General features: G+C 50.2%; 1 protein-coding gene across 2 annotated transcripts in view; it reads right to left on the reverse strand.

The window, feature by feature from the left end:
• Positions 1–1,635: 1,635 nt before the first annotated feature.
• The window catches only part of LOC133352665 (pecanex-like protein 1), a 58,211-nt gene continuing 37,330 nt past the window's right edge, over positions 1,636–22,516 (reverse strand). The window contains exons 23-37 of one of the 2 annotated variants that reach the window (XM_061568443.1): positions 21,769–21,946; positions 21,084–21,192; positions 19,177–19,306; positions 18,563–18,621; positions 17,470–17,685; positions 16,890–17,143; positions 16,203–16,433; positions 15,421–15,524; positions 14,819–14,966; positions 14,273–14,503; positions 13,279–13,553; positions 11,977–12,197; positions 11,140–11,801; positions 10,497–10,637; positions 1,636–9,175 (exon numbers count right to left, since the gene is read on the reverse strand). In XM_061568443.1, coding sequence (XP_061424427.1) covers positions 9,035–9,175; positions 10,497–10,637; positions 11,140–11,801; positions 11,977–12,197; positions 13,279–13,553; positions 14,273–14,503; positions 14,819–14,966; positions 15,421–15,524; positions 16,203–16,433; positions 16,890–17,143; positions 17,470–17,685; positions 18,563–18,621; positions 19,177–19,306; positions 21,084–21,192; positions 21,769–21,946 — 3,100 coding nt within the window. In that variant the 3' untranslated portion in view covers positions 1,636–9,034. Of the gene's footprint in view, positions 9,176–10,496; positions 10,638–11,139; positions 11,802–11,976; positions 12,198–13,278; positions 13,554–14,272; positions 14,504–14,818; positions 14,970–15,420; positions 15,525–16,202; positions 16,434–16,889; positions 17,144–17,469; positions 17,686–18,562; positions 18,622–19,176; positions 19,307–21,083; positions 21,193–21,768; positions 21,947–22,516 lie in introns of both variants that reach the window. The other variant, XM_061568442.1, reaches the window with a different exon arrangement.

A 22,516-nucleotide genomic window follows, 5' to 3' on the forward strand; every position in this document is an offset into this window, starting at 1 on the left:
AAAAGTTAATTATCAGGCCTCATGGTTTTAAAGTGCAGCCTCCAACGCGTATTCACCATCTCTCTGGCAGATATGCTCATAAAGACGGGCCATTTGCCCAAAACGTCGCCGATTATATGTTTCCTTTTAAGGCAGTGTCATTAACGAACATGTTGAGTTTTGCATAAGTACGATATTGTCTTTATCTACCCAACCATAAAAAATGTGCACTCAGAACCTTATCATTGTGAGCCAAGCACTGTGACCACAGCTTCAAGAGGTCAATAAACACATCAGATAACGACTGCACCTGCAATGCAAGTGACAATTGTGTAATGTGTGCGTGAATATGGGCGGTGTCTTCACTCAAACCCACAAGGCAAATCGTAATAAATCTTTTTTGTATTGTCCTGCTTGTTTTGTTGCGTCAATCAATACACAATGTACGAGCATGGCATATAATGAACATTTGATAGCAACGTTTGCTCCACGTGTGCAGATTTCAGTTCCTCTTCTGTATTTAATCATACACCTACATTTGTATTTACACGAAGTTGGCTCTTGCCATCAAAGCGCACATTGCACGCACCGCTACCCGCGGCGCCTGGGGAACGTTACGGTGGACAATGGTTCACGTGTACGAACACAATGTCATGTGTTTGTATTCATCTTGTTTGTATTCCTTAACGGTGCGCCTAGCCTGGCGACAGCCACCGTGGCGAAATGACCGCCGTTTACTGGAAAACAGCAGCTATTGTAAATGATAGAATGGGTGAACACAGCACCACAGGACTGAGCTTTAAAATTACATGGCGAGAGTATTGTTGCTTTACAAACTTCCCGAATGTATTCAATGTATGGCATACAGATGTGGGTGGAAAATTGCTTTGAATTCCTGATTCACATTCATAAAGTTACAAAGTTCGCATCCCAATTGAGGTTGAACTCAGCCTACCAATAATCTAATCCCTTAGATAATTAAACTTAGCTACCACTCTTAAGCAGTACCTCTTTGGGAAGAGTCATCTGTCCCAGCATAGAAACGTTCTATTTCTACCCTTGACTCGGAGCCACCACCAGCAAAGTGCCATCACATGCCCGTTTGAGTGGGGAGTCTAATTTTGACTTTGACAAGATTTGTATCTGGCTCAAAAAAACATATGCGTTTGCATGCCTGTAAATCCCCAGTTAAGTGTTAGGAAGTTAGGCGAGAGTGACCCGCCAGGAAGAAACAACACATCGACAGCCAGCGAGGTAAAAACAAAAAGAGCATGGATATAAAAGTGCTCGCCCGTCACTTTTAAACCTCCTCGCTCAAACTCCACTGCAGTAGCTCGTGTCCACACGGACGGCTCAAGCCAGGCGAGCACACAGCCCAAAGGGATCGTCTCTTCGTAGACAGGGAGTACGAGAACGGACATCAGGATTCGAGGCAGCCTGTGATGAAAGATAAATCCGCTGGATTCCCAATTCATGTTTTCGTTTTGCATAAAGTACTGTTTCAACGAGTGAAGGGGGAGGGGGGGCTCGGAAAACTGGCGACATTAAAACGTCCTGTATAAATGTACACCACACAAACCGGTAAGATGTGTTCACATCTGCCAACTTAAAAAAAACGAAACTCATCATAAATGAATGTGAAACACAACAAAGGCGAATAAGGAGATGTTTTATTCCTATTACGTAGTCATTGCTCCTATTCCGAGTATGGAAAATCAGTCGCCGCGAGGATGGGGTGGAGCCCACGGCATGTTCACGTGGAGGCCCTGCACACGTGGCTGGCGTGGTGCATAGCGCCGCCGTGCGCACGATGGTAGCAACAATAAAATAAAACAGGCAGCGAAAAGTGACCAAACGCAAATAAACCACGGCTTGTGTCAGTCACACAGGCCAACCAACACTTCACCACCAGTCTTCATTAACACCACATAAACAGAAACATCGTAGGCCAAACGTTCAGGGAATTACCCTTATTTCACGTGGGCCACTGGCTGACATTTTAGCCTGCTGTATATTTTTCTGAAACAAGGCACTGTTAATACGGTGGTGATGTGTTTTAGGTCTGTGCTTGTAAATACACCACTGCCAATGAAGTGTTCAGTTTTCTTTTGCACTCATCACTTGTGATTTACTCCGTGATGAAAGGTGGCATGTTGAAAGCCAACAGTAGTTTGAAGGTTGCTCCCCCACAGATATATTTGTGCTGTGTGGTTGAACAGTAATAGTAACGGATGCCGCACCTAAGACCGGCAAGAAAGCATACCCGAGTATAGACGTGAGCTCTGCCAAGTAATTGAGGACATGAACAACATTGCCGTGTGAACACAGCAGTGGATTACACACCCCAGACCTGGTTCCCTCTGCTCAGTAGTCCAACGATCCTAGTTAACCACATCTGCCAATCTACACGCACATTCGACCCGGCTGTCAAGTGATATGTGATGATGGTTTGTATAGGTTCTATCTCTGGATCAGGAAGACTGGGGGGGGGGGGAAGGGGGGAGAAATGCAACGTTTGAAAATGAAGACACCACCTGGAAATTGAGAATAACCGCCTTATGCACATGCCGATACGTCTTGCTGATGAACATGTGGGCATGACACACTGTATGCCATTTAATCCAATGAGTGCAGATTAAAGGTGGATTAAATTTAAAAGTGGTTTATCTCTTTCATTTGTTATAGAAATGTCAGCTAAATAATGCCTATTTTTGTTGTTGTATACAATCGGAACATTCTCTTGGTGTCCTTTAATAGAGGGGGGGGGGGAATGTTTTTTTTACTTTAAAAAAATAAGTGGCTTGTTTCATCAATAACGTTTAAACGCGACCTTTCCCCAATGGAATTTGTTTATGAACTTGGGGTAATTCAAACCCGTCCCATCGTCTCTGATTATCATCAGCAAGACGTAGCCTCAAACGAATGCTACTGGGTGTCCTGATTTAAAGGGAACTGATCACCAGCCATACAAGGGCCCAAGACTAAATAAAGCTGTAAGGAAGAAATGCGAATATTATTTTGTTCTGTTATCGCTTGTTTTTTTCTTTACTTTTTCACCCCTTGGCTAAATCAGACGTACACCAATGCATTTCTAACAATGTGATGTCACGTGCCCCAAGAAAGCCACGTCAATTTAAGCTGCTGCCAACAGCGGCCTGAAATCAAAGATCTCAAATGTGCTGGCTCAATAGTGACCCTGACAATAGGGCATTTGCCCCCCAGAGACATCCAGCCACCATCATTTGGTGTCTTATTTCAGCAGGAACCGAGCGAAGAGAATAAAAATATTTGAATAAAACTGCACAATTTCCTGAACTGGTGTCTCCACGCGCGGGGAGGAGGGCATGTCAAAGCCTTTTTAACCGGTTATACAATCTGAAACATTGTCACTGCGTAGAAGGAACCCAGGTGCCGCGCATAAATAAATACGGAGAAAAAACACAATCTACATTTTCACAACCTCTCCACAGGGTAAGAAAATAAAAAGAGTTAACAGACAAAAAAAAGGGAGGACGATAATTAACACAACCCTCTGGCCAATGCAAATGGAAAGGATAAATGTGCTGTATCTCAAAGCGATGTATACACTTTAACAGCGAACGCGACAACCCAAATTAAACACGTTCTTTTTAATATGAAAACGTTTTGATTGCAAATTGAATGCTGAGCGTGAAATGCATGCACAGAGCACACACGTGTGTATGTACACACACGTGTGTGCACAGGTGCACTTACACATGGGAACAAATGTACATAAATAGGAACGCACACTCACATGTGTATGCAAACACATAAATCAAATATGCCTGTATGGAAACCACAGAAGGCATTACTGGTAAAACAATTATATACACACATAAAGAGGAACAAACCCATTACATTACACGTCTATTAACAAGCTTTCATTCAACCAGTGCAGTAAGGCAGTTAAGTCTCAACTCATGCTCCAGACACTATGATCCAGTCCAGTTTTACATGCCAGCCAACCTCCTGTATGCTTTCATATTCTGGGTTATTTAAATTAGGTTGAGCGGTGACAGATTTGAAATCTGGGCCGGGTAAGTCCGTGAAGTTTGGACTCAAGACTCCCAGGACAAACATCCAGTCCCGTTTCTAGTGGCAAAGTTCTCCATTGGTTGTATATACAATGTATACTGTATACATATATACAATACATATCTACTGTATATGTATACGCTGCAGCGGTTGTTCTGATCAAAAGCGGTTGTTCGTAACAAATGCAACTACGCCAAGTGAATGTGGCCTGTAAGCGCGGGCGCGTTTGTGCACAAATGTGCGTGCTCAGAACGAGTGGTGAGATTTAGTTCCGAAAATGCAGCAAAACTCGGTCCATTCCACTTAGACGAAGGGGGGTTAAACTCTTTGGGAAAAAGGATAGCTCGCGAGCCAATCCAGGTTCTCCATCAAATATTTACAAACATCCGCACGAACGAGCATGCCCCAGAGTGCAAGATTGGCGTGCACACTTAATTACGTAACCCGGTGCGGTTCGTGTACTTGGAAGTGGAAAATGGACCGCAGTTTCGGCAGACGTCGTGTGCTAAACGCACTACATCACAAACAGACCCAGGCACACGCAGGAAACTCAAACGATAAGTGACTGAACAAGACCATGGTTAAGTAAACGTTTGGGCTCATTGGCCTTCACTAAGTGAGGTATTTGTTTGTTTGTGACGTAAGAGATTGTAGATCTCTTAAACCAATGACAGAACTTAAAGCTGGACTGGATTTAAAATTACTGGATTTAACACTACTGCAGATAAAAAATATATCGCAGTGCGGTAACGTTTTCAAAGTTGCTTTTCCACCACGCTCTCATCATATATGCGCCATCTTATGCGATAGTCACGAACAGCATTCGTGTATATGTTTTTACAGTATATAAGCTTGCGATAAATTGAATTTTTCACTTTTTAACCCTTACACAACACTCGGTCAAGATTATCCAAGTAACATATAAATACATGGAACAGGAGAGGGAACAAATAAAGATAAAGTTTCTTTTCATCAACATTTTTAGCAACGCGAAAAGCACGGGTTATTAATTTAAATGTGTCTCATTCCCCCAGGCCCAATGACCCTTGCTGGCCAACTTGCTGCGAGAGATCATGGGCACAACATTTTTGAACGGTGGCACAGTGGCTAGTGCACTGCTCTCCGAACCTGGCGACCGAGTTCGATTCGAGGCCCAGGGCTAACATTGACGGCAAGTGATATCTGAACAGTGCCCCCCCCCCCTTTACCAGCCCACACGGACCAGCGAGGTGAAGTATAGTCAAGCAACCTCCATGACCAAGAGTGTGGAGAGGCATTCCTCCAGCGGTGCATTGACTAAGGGCTGAAAATGACCGATCACTTATTTTTGTACATCCAAGATTAATATCAAGAGAAACAAACGGGAATGCAAAACTATACAATATTCATTTCAAGATAAACAATTATGCAGCCAGCATAATGTAAAATATCATCTTGGCTTGGTCGCTCACACACACACACACAGTTTGTACAATAAGCCAAGAGCGAAAACGTGTTCCCAATGTACACATCAGCCGGAAAACATATACCATGACATGACCTGTAACCGCTTGCAAAGGTTTCATTTAAATGCCCAGTTTAACCTGACTTTCTCGCAAAAATCTGATTACCCCCCCCCCCAACCCTCAGAAATAAGTAATCAAGTGAAGCGGTCCCACTTCAGGGCGAGGGGGTCTTGTGTTCGGTGGTCGGTGGATGCATAGAAAGATCCCATCGCATCGTGACGACTCGCAGCGTTTCCACCAGAAAAAAATGTGAAGGGGGACAACCACCACCTTCCGTCAAGCTATAGGCCCATCATCTTTCCGGCTGCCATGTCTGCCAATCCACTTGTGGTACAAGGCAAACATTATTATTCTCATCTTAAAAAAAAAACAATGCCACAGGGAGGTCATTCCACTTCTGTGTTACTGCTGCTGCCCTGGTGTCTGCTTAAACTCCCATCACCCACAATAGTTTTTTTGGGGTTAGATCACGTTAATATAGATTTGTAGTGAAACCCGCCGCCGCCACCACCACCCGACACAGCCAATTAGTAAGGTTTGTCAGGGAAAACAAAACATGCCAATTCGTTACTAGTTCAGCACACCGGTGTGTTGGAGAGTAAACCCACAACATTTCAGGTACGACGTTCTGCCGGTAATTACAAGCAACCTCATCAGACAACAGCCCTTGTTCACAAACCAGGCTTGAGACTAATGTCCACCACGTGTCCCTCTATCGTGTGTCATCATTCCCCCTCTGCCGTCTGATTCCATCCTATCCATAACTTCCCTCTCCAAAAAAACCTCAACCAAAACAAATCTTATTTTCCCCTAATCAAATGATGCATGTCTTTTCCACGGACAGCCTCTTGGATGTGGACACATTTAGATGCTTTCGAAACACATGCTCAATTTTACTGATGCGCTGGGAATGTCACGTATCCGTTTGGAAGCTCTACCCAGGAAAGTCTCATTGAGTCTCAAGAATATTTCCGGTAAGATCCAGTTTGAGATGGGCCAATCCATGAGTACAATATTTATTTAGCTTGTAGAGTGAAACTAAGAGTACCCCAAAAATACGAATGCATATTATCGGTGTTGCACTCAAACCTCTGCAGGCAGCCTGGCACAAACCTCACACTATACCGCTCCCTACAGGTACCACCTTGTTGCGTAGCAGACTATGCGTCGAATAAACACGATCATGGCGACAAGCTGCTAGATTAGGCGAGGCAGAACTCACATGGCTGCACGATCCACCTACCCATCTTGCAAGTAGCTTTTACACTTGTGTGTATCGCCAAAACACTTCATCCAATGTTGTTGTCTTGCCGAAATCGGGACTTGTTAAGTTCGCACTGCGGTAGAGCCGTGCGCTCCACCCCCGTCGCAGCCACCTGCCAGGCTTTCTGATCCATCTATACTGGACGTCTTCATAGCTCATAGAATTCCTCCAGTCGAAATAAAGATTCCGATGATTTGGAGCAAGCTCCTCCAAATCCCCCGTCACCCCCTTCCGCGCACGTCTCTTGCATTCACTCTGCGAGCCACTCATCTGTGATCAGTCGAATCGGATGGTGCTATCAACCTCGCTGTCACGAGTGAAAGTACCAGTGAATTGTATTTTGAATAACACCTCGAATTGTGGATTTGTGTCGTCGTTTACTCTCCAGTGACTAAATTCTACACGAGCACTGCCGACTGCTGTATAGATGCAGTAAGAAGAGTGCCCCTGAGGGCTCAATGAGCTCAAGATAAGCGTGTCAGCAAGTGACATTATTGCTTTTCCAAAGTGAAAACTGAAGATGAATGTCCATTAACATGGTTTGAGGTCATTACATTCCAAAGCAAAGTTGCTTCATTCACCGTTACCTGCCCAACCCAAGGGTAACACGGACAGGCAACAGAGAGCTCACCGGCAGATCGCATCGTGGTGGATCTAAGTGAAGGAAGCCCGACTCAACAAAGTCCCCTGGCTGGCGTGGGAAAGCTGGCTCAACGAGCATTACATAAAGCCATTCTCACTTCATGTAACATTAACCCACCCCACCCCCCTTATTCCAGCCATCAAATGGATTTGTCCTTTTCAAAAACGGTTTAACAAGAAGTTTCACAAAGTATTGGGGGGGGGGGGGGGTGCCGAGTTATAATGGTGTTAATTCCTTGGGTGTATAATTCGCACATCTTAACTCAGAAACCCCGAGAGCTCACAAACGTGCGGTACATTTACAGTAAAATAAAAATCCCTGCCTTTTTTTTGACCGATAGATCTTTCGTTCTCCAACTTAACCTTTTCTTGGTACTGACTGCTGTCAAAACACTCAACTGAAGCCTGAAAACACAAGTATAGGTTACCCCCTCCTTCATAATCTCTCACTTGAGGGTCTACCCATCCACAAAAAATGATTGAGAAATGAAATGTTTGGTCAAAATGCTGCAAGTGTCAAGTTCTCGATTCACTGCAACGTCTCCTTAAACTACACCACAATTTCTCAGATATGCTTAAGGGCTGCAACAGATATTCTTTTGTGACCAACGGATATGTAAATAGCCTGCAGTAGGCCGACTTGTTGTTCATCATGCTTGTTTGAAAAACAGAAATAGCCCGGCAGACAACGCAGCAATGTTTTTTTACACTTTACATAAGCGTCACGCTCAAGATATGAGGCCAGTGTGTAAACCCAGGGCTTAAAATGCCAAGCCCTGCCACCCTGGGGGCCACATTTTGCTGTCCCTAAAATATTTAAGGCTGTTTCGTAGTCATAACTTTTGAGACTGTGAACCAACAAGAAAAATAACCGATTTCTTCAAGCAAAAATACTCAAAATGTAAAGGTGCTGCGATTAATATTCATGAACTCAATTGCCCATTGCATCCCTCTTGGGTGCCTTATTTACAAACTCGGTATTCATTTCTTTTTTTAATGGCGATTGGTACAGGAATTAAAAAATATATATTAAGCCTGTTTCTACACCGACAACATCTCAGGATGCAGCCAGTAGTTTGGAAAACATAAAAACGATTATATTGACAAATCACAAGTCTGAAAGCACTGGGCGAGTTTTTTTGAGACGCTGGGCTGCGTCCAGAGCGCTGAGTCTCGGCGTCATCATGCGAGGGGGTAGTGCTCACCAGACGCCTGCAGTTCTGAGCTCTCAATGCCAACCACACCGCTCGATGATTCCAACCCGAAGGCAGGCAGCCCCACTCCCCCAGCGGCGATGACAGCAGCAGTCTGCGCACGGCTCAGCTTCCTCCCAACGATTCGTCCGCGAGTGTCTCAAAAGAGGTCTCGGCCGATAACCAAACACTTACCGAGGCTACCCATAATCCTCGACAGCCAGTGCACGGGTGGTGGCAAGCACGCAAGCGGTGGTGGGAGGAGGGATGGGCCGGGGGGGAAGACAGCATTTCGCACAGAGCAGGGTGCGTCTCCCGAGGAGTTGATGGCGCGCTGATAGCGGCGGCGGAGGGGGGCAAGGAGGACCGGTTGGAAGTCGGCATCCATCGTGGCGCTACGTGCTCTCGGCCAGCTCCGTGACGCCGCTCTCTAGGATGGGCACGTACTTATCGCTGATCTGCAGTAGCAGGATGGCGCGGTCCAGGTGCGAGCGACTCACGCGGTCGCGACTGCACGGCACCCAGCGATGGATCACCTGCCCGTCGGAACGCAGCGCGCGGTGGCGGATGCAGGCAGGCAGCGAGGGAGGGAGAGGCGCGGGGAAGGGGCTCAGATTGCAGCGATTCGGGGAGGCAATGGCGGAAGTGGAGGGGGGGGGGAGGCGATGGGGCAGGATGGGCGACCACCAGCCGAGGGGAAAAGGGCAGGGTGTGGAGAAGTGGCAGATGAGGTTGTACGAAAGCGAGCAACGCGATGGATGAGTGCAGCAAATTAAACAATGGAGTAGAGGAAGTAGTGAGGTGACGTGTAGGCAGTCATTAGAGGTCAGTGGTGGACAGAAGTGTGTGGCCGTGAGCAAAGAGTTGAGAAAATTCAGACAGGGCCAGGCGACGTGTTTATAAACATGTTAAAAGAAAAAATGATCGATCAGCGGTCAGTGCAAAAGTAAGGGTCAGGTGTGATTTTTAAGGAAAAGCAAAGCGAGCAATCAAGCATGCACAGCAAAGCAGAGTGAAACAACACAGAAGTTCCCATTAGAAACAAACACAGGACAGACCCAAAGCCAGCCTATGAACCAAACCATGTCATTGTGTCGTTTAGTGGGATATCTCCCTCGTGTTGTCTCAATACATTGCTCAGGAGGGCAAACTATATTAGACAGCACATTATGAACAGAGGTTACGTGGACAATTAAGAGGGTTAGTGTCAGAACGTTAGGGAAGAGGTGAACTTTGGGTAAACCATTGGGTTAAGGGCACGGCTGCCATGAGGTAGTGTGGGAAAGAGTATTAGGGGTGCCAGAAATACGTTCGGTGGGGTAATACGAATAACTGTTTATGGTCCCTAAGATTATTAAAAACAAACCGCTAACAGTGCAGAGATCATGGGTTAGACTCTGGGTTTAGCCACCCACGCTTATAAATTACATACTGCACAAAACATACAAAGGTTTTGGTTTTTCACGTAAATTTGGCTTATCACAGCTTTTAGAACCAAAACAAAAATGAAAGTCTGATTGCCAAACAACAAACGCTCCTTTACCCACAACGTAAAAAGGGGTGAACCACCAAGTGTGGATAAGAAGGCAATGGAGGCGACGCTACACTTCTTAACGCCACCTCCGGGAGCCACTCTCTGACAAAGTGACATCGGTGACCGCCGCGAGAGTTCCAAACAGAAACGTCTTTCGGCAAATTTCCACCATGTCAATACCAGCCGGATCGGCACGAAATAACTGGGCATGAAAAGCGAGAAGGGGAGGGGGGCTAAGGGGTGTCTCCCTCGCCCGCGTGGCGGGGAGGCAGCCGCGGCCTTGGTGGCGGTGGTGGCTGCGGCAGCAGCAGTGGCTGACGTACAGTGCCCTCCATGCCATCCTGGGGGCTCCAGTCGCGCCAAGCAGCCCGGCCAGCGCGCGCCCGCACCGAGTCGTCCGGCCACTGCAGCTCACGGCGCTTGGAGGCATGCACCGAGTCCAGCACCTGGCTCACGTCCACAATCTGATGCACGGAGACAAAAAAACACCCACCCCCCCCCCACCCCACCATGGTCAATGTCGTGCCCATAGTCGCTATATGAGTTACGTGAACTTACTACGTGCAATATTTAAGAACGAAAAAACACTGTTTCTCACGAAGACAAAGATTCGCCCGTATAGCCGTGACAGACTGTTGGGGCAAATGCTGTTAGCGAGCACATATGAAGGCCGGCACAGCACACGAGGTGGCGTTGGATGGCCAGCACTACACCCGGCCGCCTTTGCCTCCCTCCTGGCGATGTTTCACCATCTCACCAGGTACTAATGTGAAGCTGAGTCGACCTAAAAGAGGCCCAGGACCGGTTCAGATAATCGTCACTGGTGATGGCCATGAGCGGGTATCGAACTCGGGTCGCCGGGTTCGTAGCGCGACACGCTAACCAATGGGACACCGCCCCCCCTTAGAAAACAACTGTTTCTCACGTGCACACACACAATTACCAAACCACCTTCTGTTCATTCACCTGAACTCTGGCACCAACGGTTTCCCTCCTGGGCGGTGTTCCGCCAAAACTCGCCAAGGTCAAACCTGCCGATCCGCCAGTCCCACCGCCACCTCCGATACCACTGACCGCAGCCGCCGCCGACAAGGGCAGCCCCCCGCACCCGCTGCCCGAGCCTGCGCTGGAGCCCGTGCCCGTGCTTGCGTTGGACTGCGAGTCGGCGTTGCTGCCGGCGTTGCCCGCGAGGCTAGCGCTGGCCTCGGGCGCCAGCAACCCCGCCGCGATGGTGGCCAGCGTGGACGTGCTGCGCTTGCCGAGTGGCAGGATCACGCTGCTCAGCGTCGAGCTGCTCGAAGACGCCAGGCTCGACCGGTTCGCTCCACCGCCGCCGCCGCCTCCTCCGCCTCCTCCTCCTCCTCCTCCGCCGCCGCCCACCATCTCGGGCGTGCACAGCGAGGCGAGGCCGGCGCCCTCGGAGGCGTTGCGGAACGACGAGTGGCACCAGGAGCCCGGCACGACGCCCGAACGGAGCGACGAGGGCTGCCGGCCGCCGCCGCCAGTGCCACCCGCTCCTCCGCTGGCGCCGTACCACAGCACGGACGTCTGGCTGCCCTGCGACACGCCCGCGCCTCGCTGGGGAGAGGCGCGCACCAGCCCAGCCTGCAGGGATTGCCCCAGGGAACCTGCGCAGCGCAGGCGAGTGACGGCAGTGGGTGAACACCCGGCAGCTGCGGCTGATGGGAGCCAGAGAAAAATCACGCGCGCGCGCCGAAGAACAAAGAGCCGGAGAATATTTTATCGAGGGTTTCTTGTTGAGTGTGCAGTCATTAAAACGGATCACCGGCCCCTTCCACACACCTGGCACGGGCTGCCCTATGACGGGCTGCATGGCGGCGTGGCTGCCGGTTGGAGGGGCGTTGACGCCAGCGTGCCCCGCGTTCCCCTGGGAGGGGTTCCCCCCGGGATTTGGGCCCACGGCACCGCCACCTCCCCCGATGGACGAGAGCCCCCCGACGCAGCAATCAGAGTCGTCCACGTTTCCGCCACTGTTGCACCCGGCGCCGCACCCCTTCCGCATCCTGCGCGCGGCACGAGCCACGTAAAAAAAAAACTTTACACGTGGACCAAGAAGCAATCGGATCGATGGCAGAATTGTCAAGGCTCTCCAACATATGCAACAAAATCAATGCAACGGGCTTCCGATATACCATTTGTGGTAACATCGAACACGGTGTTTGGGGCAGGCTAGGTGCACTGAATCTAGGTGTAGTGATGTAGCCTCGCTGGATGAGGTCATGCGTGAGAGCAGGATATTATGGGCAAGCACATAAGCGATACCGATAGATGCACAAATATGTGCTTCCTAGTGTCAATTGACTGTGTCTTATCACTGTAAATAGTGATGTAATCACGGTGTTTGTGCCAGGCAATTATACGACACATGAGAGGAGGAATACTTGCTAAAGGTCCAAATGACACAGATGGTTATAGGTTATCACACACATGCATTGATACATACTTCACATAGACACACACATACCAAGACATATTATTCTCTATAACAGCCTATATAGTCTGTTGGGGCAAGTGCTTTTACTGTGCACTTATTAAGTGGAATAGTGTGGCCTCCACCATTCCTGGCTGTGTTTGCATCCCAAGTGCTGATGTTCTCACAATGAACAAGGTACTCAATCAAGACAAAGTCAACCCAGGATTATTTCAGATACCACTCGGCACAGATGTTGGCTGTGATTGGGAATCAAACTCAGGTCATCAGGTTCAGAGTGCAGTGAACTAACCACTGCGGCACAAATGCCCACGCGCAAACACGAATCTACGTGTACAAAGATCCCCCATATAGCCTTAACAGACTGTAGGGGAGAGTGCTGTTAGAAAGCACCTATTAAGGCCGGAACGGGGTGGGTGGCCAGCACCACGCCCGACCGCCTTCGTCTCTCCAGTGGCAATGTTTACACACCACACCAGGTACTCATTTCAGGCTGAGTCGACCTAGGGGAGGGCCAGGAACGGTTCAAATAATCGTCACTGGTGTTGGTGGGCGTGAGCGTGAATCGAACCCGGCTCGCCGAGTTGGTAACGCAGCGTAGCGCTCACCGCTACACTACATCTCTCCTCGCACACAATCGCACGCACACACACCTGTGCCAGGTGGCAGCCAGGAAGTGTCCGATGCTGCGGACGGTGATGGCCCCGCCGGCGACGGAGCGGAGCTGCTGGTGCGTGCCGGCGTACGAGGTGGTGAGCGGCGACACGTAGATGGGGTATCCGATGGGCTGGTCGCACGACGAGTTGATCATGTTGCGCAGCGCTTGCTTGGCGTTCTGGATGCTGCCGCGCTCCGGGTTGCGGTTTCGCAGGAACACGAGTTCCTGGAGCTGGCCGGCCCACAGGCCCCGCACGCACTCGCGGTTCACCTGCCGGGAAGCGACGTCGCGAGTGGGAACGCAACGGTTCAGAGATTTTGACAAGTGATTCCTTACGCTCGTGAGCAGCGGCGCACTGCAGGTTGGCGTCACAGAAAAAATGCAGACCCCCACCTGTTCCGTCTGCATGGGATAAAGTGTTGTTTCCTCCCACATATAAACATTCATTAATTGGCCAACAACACAATATATAGAGGACTGCAGAGCTTAGGCGACTGTCGGCGACGGCTTCCTGCTTGTCTGTGGCTCCTCAAGTCTCATTCTCTCTACACGAGAGTGAGCAATCACTGTGCACGTTAAAATATAATTATCATTATTATAGGAATTGATGTGAGGTATTAAATTGGGTTCCATGCCCAATTTCCTCCCTCTTCATAGCCCAATGATCGGGTGCTCTCCAACCCCCATGTGCCACCAGTGCACTTGCACCGCCTGCAAACTCAATAGCTATGTGCCAAATTTCGATTTAAAGCTTTCGTGACTGCAGGGATTCATCTTCTTGGTTCTTTCGGTAAAGTCACGTAGAATGGAAATAATAAAAAATAATAAAAATAAAACATAATAAAATAATTCTCACGACGTTTCGGCCACAACGCAAGCAGCCATCCTCATGTGCCACTTCACTACTCGTGATAAATTCATGGGTTTCACGCGCGGTTATTCATGCCACCCGGTCCCACCTCGGACTCCCCCCGCCCCCCCCGCCCCACCTTGATGACGCGGAAGCTCAGGTAGCGGCGGTTGAGCATGATGACCTTGTAGTCGTCCGAACCGTCGTCCAGCACGTGGCGCAGCGCCAGCAGCGAGGGGCGGTTGGAGAGCACGGCGTTGCGCCACGCGGGGTCGCCCTCGTGCGAGATGACGAGCTCGCGTTCGTGGTTCCAGATGGCGTCGTACAGAACTGCCGGGTCCTCGTATTCGTCCGGGGACGTGAAGTGGTCCTGGCGAGGAGAAAGCGCGGTGATCTAGCAACAGGGGGACGTGTGCTGTGACCAGCTGATTTCATGAGCGAGACAAGGAATTTCAATTTAAAACTTTCGTGACTGCAGGAATTCATCTTCTTGGTTCTTTCGGTCTATGTGACTCTTTGCGGCTGGCGATTAAAAAGCCTTGGAAATAAGTTCCATTAAGGTGAGGTCAACCATTATACTTCCTATGTCAGGCCACACACTTTTCAATCATCCCCAGTGAGAGTTTAACCAAGAAGCAGGTTCAAAGAAAGGTGTTAGACCAGGAGACAGGCCTCGTCTGCTGACCTGGTGTAACTTGAGTGACATGCGCACGCCCGGGGCCACCACTTTGCGCAGGAGTTCCATGTCGGCAAAGATCCACTCGTCCTTGGGCGACGTGATGCGGAAGTCGCCCTTGAAGAGGGCATGGAGCCCGTACAGGAAGGGCTCCAGGCTGCTGCACCCGCCCACACGCACTGCGGCATCAGTGCTGGGACACAAGCACTCGAGACAGTTGCAACCATATCACGTTGTAAAATGCAACGGCACTTATGAGAGACTAGTCTCTCAGTCTATTGTCTCAGAGGCCCTGTCAGTGTCCGGTCTGTCACTCTATTGTCTAGAGATCCCACGTGGGGCCAGTCTGTCAGTCTATTGTCTCAGAGGCCCTGTCAGTGTCCAGTCTGTCAGTCTATTGTCTAGAGATCCCATGTGGGACCAGTCTGTCAGTCCATTGTCTCAGAGGCCCCGTCAGTGTCCGGTCTGTCAGTCTATTGTCTAGAGATCCCATGTGGGACCAGTCTGTCAGTCCATTGTCTCAGAGGCCCTGTCAGTGTCCGGTCTGTCAGTCTATTGTCTAGATCCCTCGTGAGGCCAGTGTGTCAGTCTATTGTCCAGATAACCTTCACCTGGAGGACATGTGGTGGGAGGCGGTGCCCAAGGCTCGGCGTCCCAGCACGCAGAGCCCGAAGCAGAGAGTCACGAGGTTCGAGTCCTTGGCACTATCCACCGCCTGCTCTCCAGCCCACACGGCAACATTCATTCATTCACTCACTTACTCATTGATTTATTCATTCGCGTGTTTATAATTATTGTTTTTTATCAGAAGTCCCACAATCTTTTGGATGTAATGACTCGTCGTCCTCCATGCCAGGCTCAATAGATCGCCACGTTACAAGGATTTAGTGATTACACTGAGCCTGGTTTCCATTGGTGGCCATCTACACGCTCCAGTCTATACCCTAGTTTATATTCTCGAGAATGCGAGAACGGTGCCTTCGGGGAGCACAAGTTTAGTTTTCAAGATTTCTGGCAGCGACAGGAACATGGAATTCGAGAGTGTAGGGAATCGAGTGGAGCTTGTGAACAGCCTCCATAACGAAGTTGGGATCACCATTCATTCGTGAGCAGGACTTTTTTTTTATCTCACATGCCGTCTCCTGTATACGATAAGTCTCGTTTTGTACTATATTGTGTGTTGTCTAATTCACTGCATGTGAAAATTCTACATTCCTGTGGACCAATATCTGCAGAGGACAAGTAGTAGTGACCATGGAGGGCTGATGGGAAAAATTTTATCGAGATCAGGATTACATTTCTCAAGGCTTTTCGATTGATTAACTAAGTACTCAATCAGATCAGCACGGATGGTGAAAACATCAACAAATGGGTGCACAGGCTGCAATCTCGCCTGCTCGCGCCGGCTAGCACAGTGCTGGATCCACTCGAGGTAGACGTTGCAGAAGCTCTGGCGCGAGACGCCCGACAGCAGATGGTCGTAGTCCTCGTCGATGTTGGGGTTGAAGGTCGGGTCGACGTCGGCGTAGCCACGCTCGCAGCACGGGCGCAGCCCCTCGCGCACCACCTCGCTCTCCAGCCACTCCTCCAGCCGCAGCGAGCTCACCACGTAGTAGATTATGCTCTGCACGCGAGACGCAGGTGACACGTGCTTAGGAGGGGAGGGGCCAGCGGCCAATGGCGATCGCTTACAGAGAAAGCAGCTGTTAACACTTTCCCCTTCCAAGACGACTACAAATTGCAGGTGGGTGGGGGTCCCGTTCACCTCTGAATCTCGGAACGCGCGAGCAGTTCGCGTCAATTCTATTTAGAGACGCGTAGCGCCGTTGTTTTTAAATAAGTGTATTCACCACAGAGAACTGTAGCGGCACGACTGCACTCCACGACAGCTGGCACCAAACTGAGCCACGCCCTCGAGCATGGCCTTTTACTTCCGGAAAGGATTAACGCTTCCACAGCCACGCGGTTTTATTTTTGTGTTGCGCCCTCCTCGAAAGCCACGAACCCCCCCCACCCCCCCCCGGCAGGTACGCCACACACCTGTGCCCCACCCGCACCCGCCGCCCAACCGACGGCTCACCTTGACGTAGTACGTGAGCAGGATCTTGCGCAGGTCGAACACCTGCAGCATGGTGGCGGCGCTGTTGTCCGTGATGCTGTAGCCCTCGAGGACGTACTTCACCACGGACACCTCCCAGGCGAGCCAGCGCTGCCCGAACGCGGCGTTGAAGGACAGAGCGTGCGGCAGGTGGCCGGGCTCACAGCAGCAGCAGCCCTCGTCCTCCTCCACGCCCTCCGTGATCGCCTCCACCTCCCGCTGCTGGCAATAGGTGCCTGAGGAAGCGCACGGTCCACTCCTCTGTCATGCGATCACAAGTGTATAGATGCCGTCGCAAATCAAGACGCTTCGCAAAGCTTGTTTAACATTTAAATGAGTAAAAGAAAACATTGCGGTTGAAGACCGAGAGAGTTTCTACATTTATTCTATGTCCATAAAATCAACTAAACCTATTATCCAGGGCAATTTGGGAACTTCAACTTGCAACATTGGCGTCGCGAATCTTCAAATATTGCGAGCGCTTCCTTATCCAAAGCACACACAAGTACACGAACTTATACATACACGCGCGCGCACAGCACACGCAGCACGCACAACCGACCTCTGAACTCCAGGCCGCGCAGCTGAAAGGTGACGAGCCCGTTGCCAATCTCGATGAGGTGGATGAAGGCGTTGAGGTAGTCGGACGCCAGGATGAAACAGTCGCCCGTCGTGTAGTTTCCCCAGCGGCCGAGGGTCAGGTCGCCGCACAAGCTGTGCTGCAGTGAGCGCGTCAGGTGCTCGTAGAAGATGGAGTTGAGGTTGTTATCGTCCGCACCTGCGGTTTTATTTAAATGCGTAAATCGTCAGGATGTGGCACAGCGAGTGACGGATGGGTAGATATAAAATTATTACAGTGCGCGAAAGATGTTCAACATACATACTTTGATTGTACTGTCTGTTTCAAATGCTATACCTTGGTTGTTCTATCTCCTTCGGCCCATTCGCCAAAAGGTTTAATTTGCACTTACCTAACATAGACTGAAATAAAAAGCTATACACACACACATTTTGATGCATGCATCGTGACTGTGAAAATACATTTCAACCAATTAATTGCTACAATGTTTCATATATTTACAACCAACAAATGAAAGTGGTAGTATCACAACTATTGTGTGCGATCCCCCAACTCTCCCCTCGAGTGCTCGATTACAGGCGTGCGCACCACCACTGATCAGCGCGGCTAAAACGCAGTCACGGATGAACATTGATTGTGAGGGCCGTTTAAAACTGGTAGGCCTCATGCGGCCGCGGGTTGTGTGAAATGAACATGTGGACTGTGTCTGCCAGAGGTGGATCTACGAACTTCACAGGGCAGGGCGGTCCAGAAATGTCCAACTGTTATGATGTACGTATATATGTTGAACTTGTTTCGCACTGTACTTAGCCAATCGGAGGAAAGACAACAAACTAAACACAAAAAGCAGTACTAAAGAAATTCATTTTCAAGTTATATTTAAAAGTGCATAGCTCCAGTGGCTTCCTAATGACGGAAATAAAAATACACGTGTTTTGTCTGGCAAATATCAATTTACACTCATTTTGGGATAACCAGGGGCAAGCGATCACCACCCTGCACGTGCGTGTGCGTATGCCAGTGACAGGAAACGGCGGGGGGGGGGGCGGGGAGAATGGGCAGCTGTGCTGCTCACCGGGACTGCGGTCAAGCTGCGTGGCAAGCCGAGTGTTGGAGTGATCGACCCGCTTGGTGCTGTGGACAACAGACAGACGGGGGGGAGAAACAGAGAGCTGCTCATAAGCCGATGTCGCGTCACAGGTCGTTTACATAACCAAGTCATTGCCAAAGGTTCCATTAACTGCAGCGATTCAAGAAGCGTGGATAGAAACGGGTTCGCAATTAAGACGCCGCAACCCGCGATGCACGTGAACGCGGTACTCACCCGATCGCGATTGCACAATCGCCGTATGGTAGTGTGCAATTTCAATCTGAATGCAGTGGGACTGGGGGCAGGGCTGGTGCTGCCAATGACAAGGGTAATGTTGGTGGTGGTGCTGGTGATATAGCGGTGGTGCTCGCGATGGTATTTGGCGGTCATGATAGTGGTGATGGTGTTGGCGGCGTTGACCATGGCGGGAGCGGTGGTATTTTGAGTATTGGCCGTGACGATGGTCGTCGTGGTGACGTTGGTACTGGTGCTGGTTGGTGGTCGTATTTGAGCATCACACGACATGCCCAACAAGTACTACACCGGACACGCTCCCGTGAAAGAGAGAACTCGAGAGGGAGCGGGCAGCAGTCGCTCACTTGTAGTCTCGCTCCCAGAAGCGCACGGGCCGCACGTATGACGTGAGGAAAATGGCACTGCCCAGGAACGGGTTCAATGGTGTTGAGAAGACGGCCGAGATGACGGCCTGCACAAACAACATGGCCGAGTCTGCGAGCGCACGTTAAGGTTAAACAAAGAAAGAAACCTCTCTTCAAACGTCAGCATCTCTCGCATGCCTATTGGCGACAGGATTCCTCCACTCGGCGTTCATTTTTGATTTCGCAAGGTGGCTGTATATGTAACCTCACGTCAAGATCAAGAGGTCACACCACAGTCGACATCACCATACCTAGATATTGCTTCCTTACTTCTGCTAGATCTCTCAAGACGTTGACACTGGACCTCCAAAATCTGATTGGTCAACAACCTCTGGGTGTCACTCCAAATGCCCATCTAGGTAACCTGCCCTCCCTCCATCCTGCCCTGTGCAATCACACATACTCACCCCCTTTGCCCAACTACAACGCCTACCAGCTGTCAACTTCCAAGTTGCTTTATCCGATGTATATCTCATTTAGTGATAGTGTGGTGCCATGGTCTCGGAGCAACTCTGCAAGCCCCGCGACTCCCCCCTGGCCCCCACACTGAGCTCACACACAAAGTGTCCTGGCGGGGGATTGCCTGGCACAACGGGTCTTAATCCGAAAGGTCCCTATGAGGAAAGTCCCCCACGGTTTCCCGGTGCCAGGAGATTGGCCGACCCTCGCAGGACAGGTCACATTGCGGTGCCCCTGAGTTGACTTAAAATTGTATGGGCGCAAAAAGGTTCACCGGGGCCAGCCACAATGAGCCATGCACGACATTGGGGAGGGGGCGGGGGTGGAATATTAAGCGAGCAGAGCAGACCATGAGGTCAGGGGATCGCAGCGCCACGACTTCCCCCAGCCCCAGACCGAATACACGCTAGCAGGGTGTGTATTCGCCAGCCGGACGTCCTGCCGGATAAAACAGGATAAGTAAGAAATTCATTAGTAAGGGTGGATAGACAATAGGTCGCAGAAGCAACCATCGCAGCGCTCCATGTGAGGGAAGGAAACCGAGTGAGAATCAAAGGTAGGGCACAATTGGCCGCGCAGGATAACGTAACCCTGGATTTTTTAACGATAGCTGCGGTGTGCACGGGCGCTCGTTGAGGTAATCGCTTGCAAATGTGGACGCGAGCATGCCGCTGTACGCTGCGTTAGCTGTGGTGTGCACGGGCGCTCGTTCAGGTAATCGCTTGCAGATGTGGGTGCGAACGTGCCGCTGTACGCTGCGTTAGATGTGGTGTACGAGAGTGTGTCGGTTAACTCCGTGCGGCTGTGCGCCAGAAGCACGAATATGTCTCTCAGAGAGGGCGCTAGCGCAGGGGGCCGATCACTCGGTCGGCGGGGGCCTGGCAGGAGCTGGCGGACGCGGTGGAGGAGGGAGCGCAAGGGGCGGACGTCACGCCCCACCTGCCTAGCGAGGGCGGTGGGGTGGACGTCGTTCCCCACAATAACAACACAGAACTATCCGTTACAATTTCCCCCATGCATGTGCATGACAGGTAATCAGTTCCACAGGTCCACTTTCATTTCTCGGGGACGTGAATTACATTCACAGCCCAGACAAGCAATAAGTTGACCTGAGTAATGCATTATCATTTTGCATCGATCTTGGATCTTAGGGATGGGTCCTTACCATTAATATCTGGCAGTTCACCAGCATTGATTCAGAATTTGAGTAATTTAGACTCGAGGAATCCGATGAGCTATGAAGCTCTATGTCCAGAATTTTCAAAGATGCCCGGTGTATTTTCACAGATATCCACAGCATTGATTCAAGTGAGCCTGATTCTGCTGACGGAAGACTGTCGAAATTAGCCCAGCGGTTGAACGAACGGGCGAGAGGCCAGGAAGGATACGTGGCACGGCGAAGGGCTGGGCAAAGGCGTGGAAGGCGGAACCCCACGTGATCTGCCACGGCGCGATGTACGTGAACACGAAGCGCAGCTTGTGCCACAGGTCCCAGAGCTGGGGGCAGATAAACATTCGCCATCAGCTGCCACTCCAAAAAAACATAAACTCTCCTCCATCTACAATATCTCAAGTCATTCGCACTTGCATTCAGTTAAGGATGTTTGCCATGATGTAATGATTATGACACTGGACTTGCAATCCGGAGGTTGCTGGTTCAAACATTTGGGTTTGCACGCTACAGAGAAAGATCCCCCATATAGCCTGAACAGATTGTTGGGTCGAGTGCTGTTAGCGAGCACCTATGAAGGCCGGCATGGCACACGAGGGGGACACGGGTAGGGTTGGCAACGATCGTGTGAGGGCCAAACAAACTCTGCCCCTCCTCCCCTTCACGACTCCCCCATCCCCCCACGTTACAAAAACAACCAGTCCTAAGTACAAAAAAAATGAATGTAGGAATTCACTTTTAAAAAGTTATTATATATTTGCGGGATGTGATGAGATTGGGGCTCCCGAGAACTCATTGCCATTGATCCGGTCATAGGTAGACATTCATAATAAGTCTAATAACAATACGGTGAAACCCCGCTTACACGCACGTCACTAGCGCGCCCACGCAACCGCACTCACCTTGCTGAACACGATGGAGAAGAAAAAGAAGTCGAGCAGGAAGGTCTCCGAGTAGGCGGGGTAGTCGAAGCGGAAGAAGAGCACGGTGAAGATGAGCGTCACGTACTGGTAGGTGGGGCTGCTGAAGGAGAAGCGCAGCAGCTTCATGCCGGCCACCACCACCGCCAGCGCCCCCACACTGCGGTGGCGCACGCAGGACGCACGGGGAAGCGGCACGCACACAGAGGAGCGAATGGGATTAACGGTTGGGCCGAGCTGGGTCGCAATGAATTGTCAGGGTGAGTGGCGTGACAATTCAATTCCCGAATGGGGCGAGTGAAGTTTGGTTGATAATTGGTTCTTTACCCTTCTATCTGGCAACAAAACTGAAACCTTTTTGCAAGGAGTCATGTTTGCATAGACCGCAATACCTGCAGTCATAAATACAAACAAAAGACATAACTCTGATAATGTGCACTGTCCTTGAAGTTGATTGGTCCACACCCGAGACAGCTTTCCTTCGAGCCTAGTCTCATATGGGTTGGACCAGATGACGCCAAAAGGCGCACAACTCAAGGACAATGCACCATCAGAGTATGAGAGCTCGGGGCAAGCATCTACACTATGGGGACCTCATTTGCCAGTAAAAATATGATAATTGGTTCTTTACCCTTCTATCTGGCAACAAAACTGACACCTTTTTGCAAGGAGTCATGTTTGCATAGACCGCAATACCTGCAGTCATAAATACAAACAAAAGACATAACTC

This window comes from Lethenteron reissneri, chromosome 41, assembly GCF_015708825.2.
Source record: "Lethenteron reissneri isolate LAM-NWPU_2019-01 chromosome 41, ASM1570882v1, whole genome shotgun sequence".
Lineage (NCBI taxonomy): Eukaryota > Metazoa > Chordata > Hyperoartia > Petromyzontiformes > Petromyzontidae > Lethenteron > Lethenteron reissneri.